The sequence below is a fragment of the Octodon degus genome, unplaced genomic scaffold (assembly GCF_000260255.1).
Source record: "Octodon degus isolate 3935 unplaced genomic scaffold, OctDeg1.0 scaffold00049, whole genome shotgun sequence".
Lineage (NCBI taxonomy): Eukaryota > Metazoa > Chordata > Mammalia > Rodentia > Octodontidae > Octodon > Octodon degus.
In genome coordinates, this window is record NW_004524625.1 from 2,732,368 (window position 1) to 2,733,049 (window position 682).

The 682-nt window shown below is 29.5% G+C and overlaps 1 protein-coding gene across 2 annotated transcripts in view; it reads left to right on the forward strand.

Moving 5' to 3' along the window:
* The window catches only part of Pgm2l1 (phosphoglucomutase 2 like 1), a 152,843-nt gene that overhangs the window by 120,398 nt on the left and 31,763 nt on the right, over positions 1–682 (forward strand). For both annotated transcript variants that reach the window (XM_023716632.1, XM_004632521.3), the window contains exon 6: positions 72–265. In XM_023716632.1, the coding sequence (XP_023572400.1) occupies positions 72–265 (194 nt within the window). The remainder of the gene's footprint in view (positions 1–71; positions 266–682) is intronic.

Here is a 682-nt window from a genome sequence, read left to right on the forward strand (position 1 = left end):
TCTCTATTATAGCTAAGAAAAGTTCTAATAAGCATTTCAAGAAATTATAGATATATTTACCTGCAATCTAGGTTTATTGGGAAACTGGTGCTCAGATCACATCTCCTCATGATAAAGAAATTTTGAAATGTATAGAAGAATGCATGGAACCCTGGAATGGTTCCTGGAATGATAATTTAGTGGACACCAGCCCACTGAAGAAAGATCCTCTGCAGGACATTTGCAAGAAATACATGGAAGACTTGAAAAACATCTGTTTTTACAGGTATCCAAGTTGAAATATGCAATAATATTGTTAGAAAAAGTTAACAATTGAGGGAAAAAATGATTTTAAAGGTGTTTTCTATTTGTTATATTTAAATTGTAGCTAGATGGTATTCATAATAGCTAAAAAGTAGAAGCAACTGAAATATATATCAACTGGTGAATGGATAAATAAAATGTGACATATTCATAAAATTAAATATTATTTAGAAGTAAAAAAGAAATGAAGAACTGATATATACCACAATATAGATTAACCTTGAAAACATTATGTTAAATGAAGGAAGCTATTCACAAAGAACCATATATTGTGTGTGGTTTATTTATATGAAATGTCTGCTATTGTCAAATTAATAGAAATAGAAATAAGTGAAATTCATGAATGGTTGCCTGTGGTTGGGAAGAATCAGAATTGGAC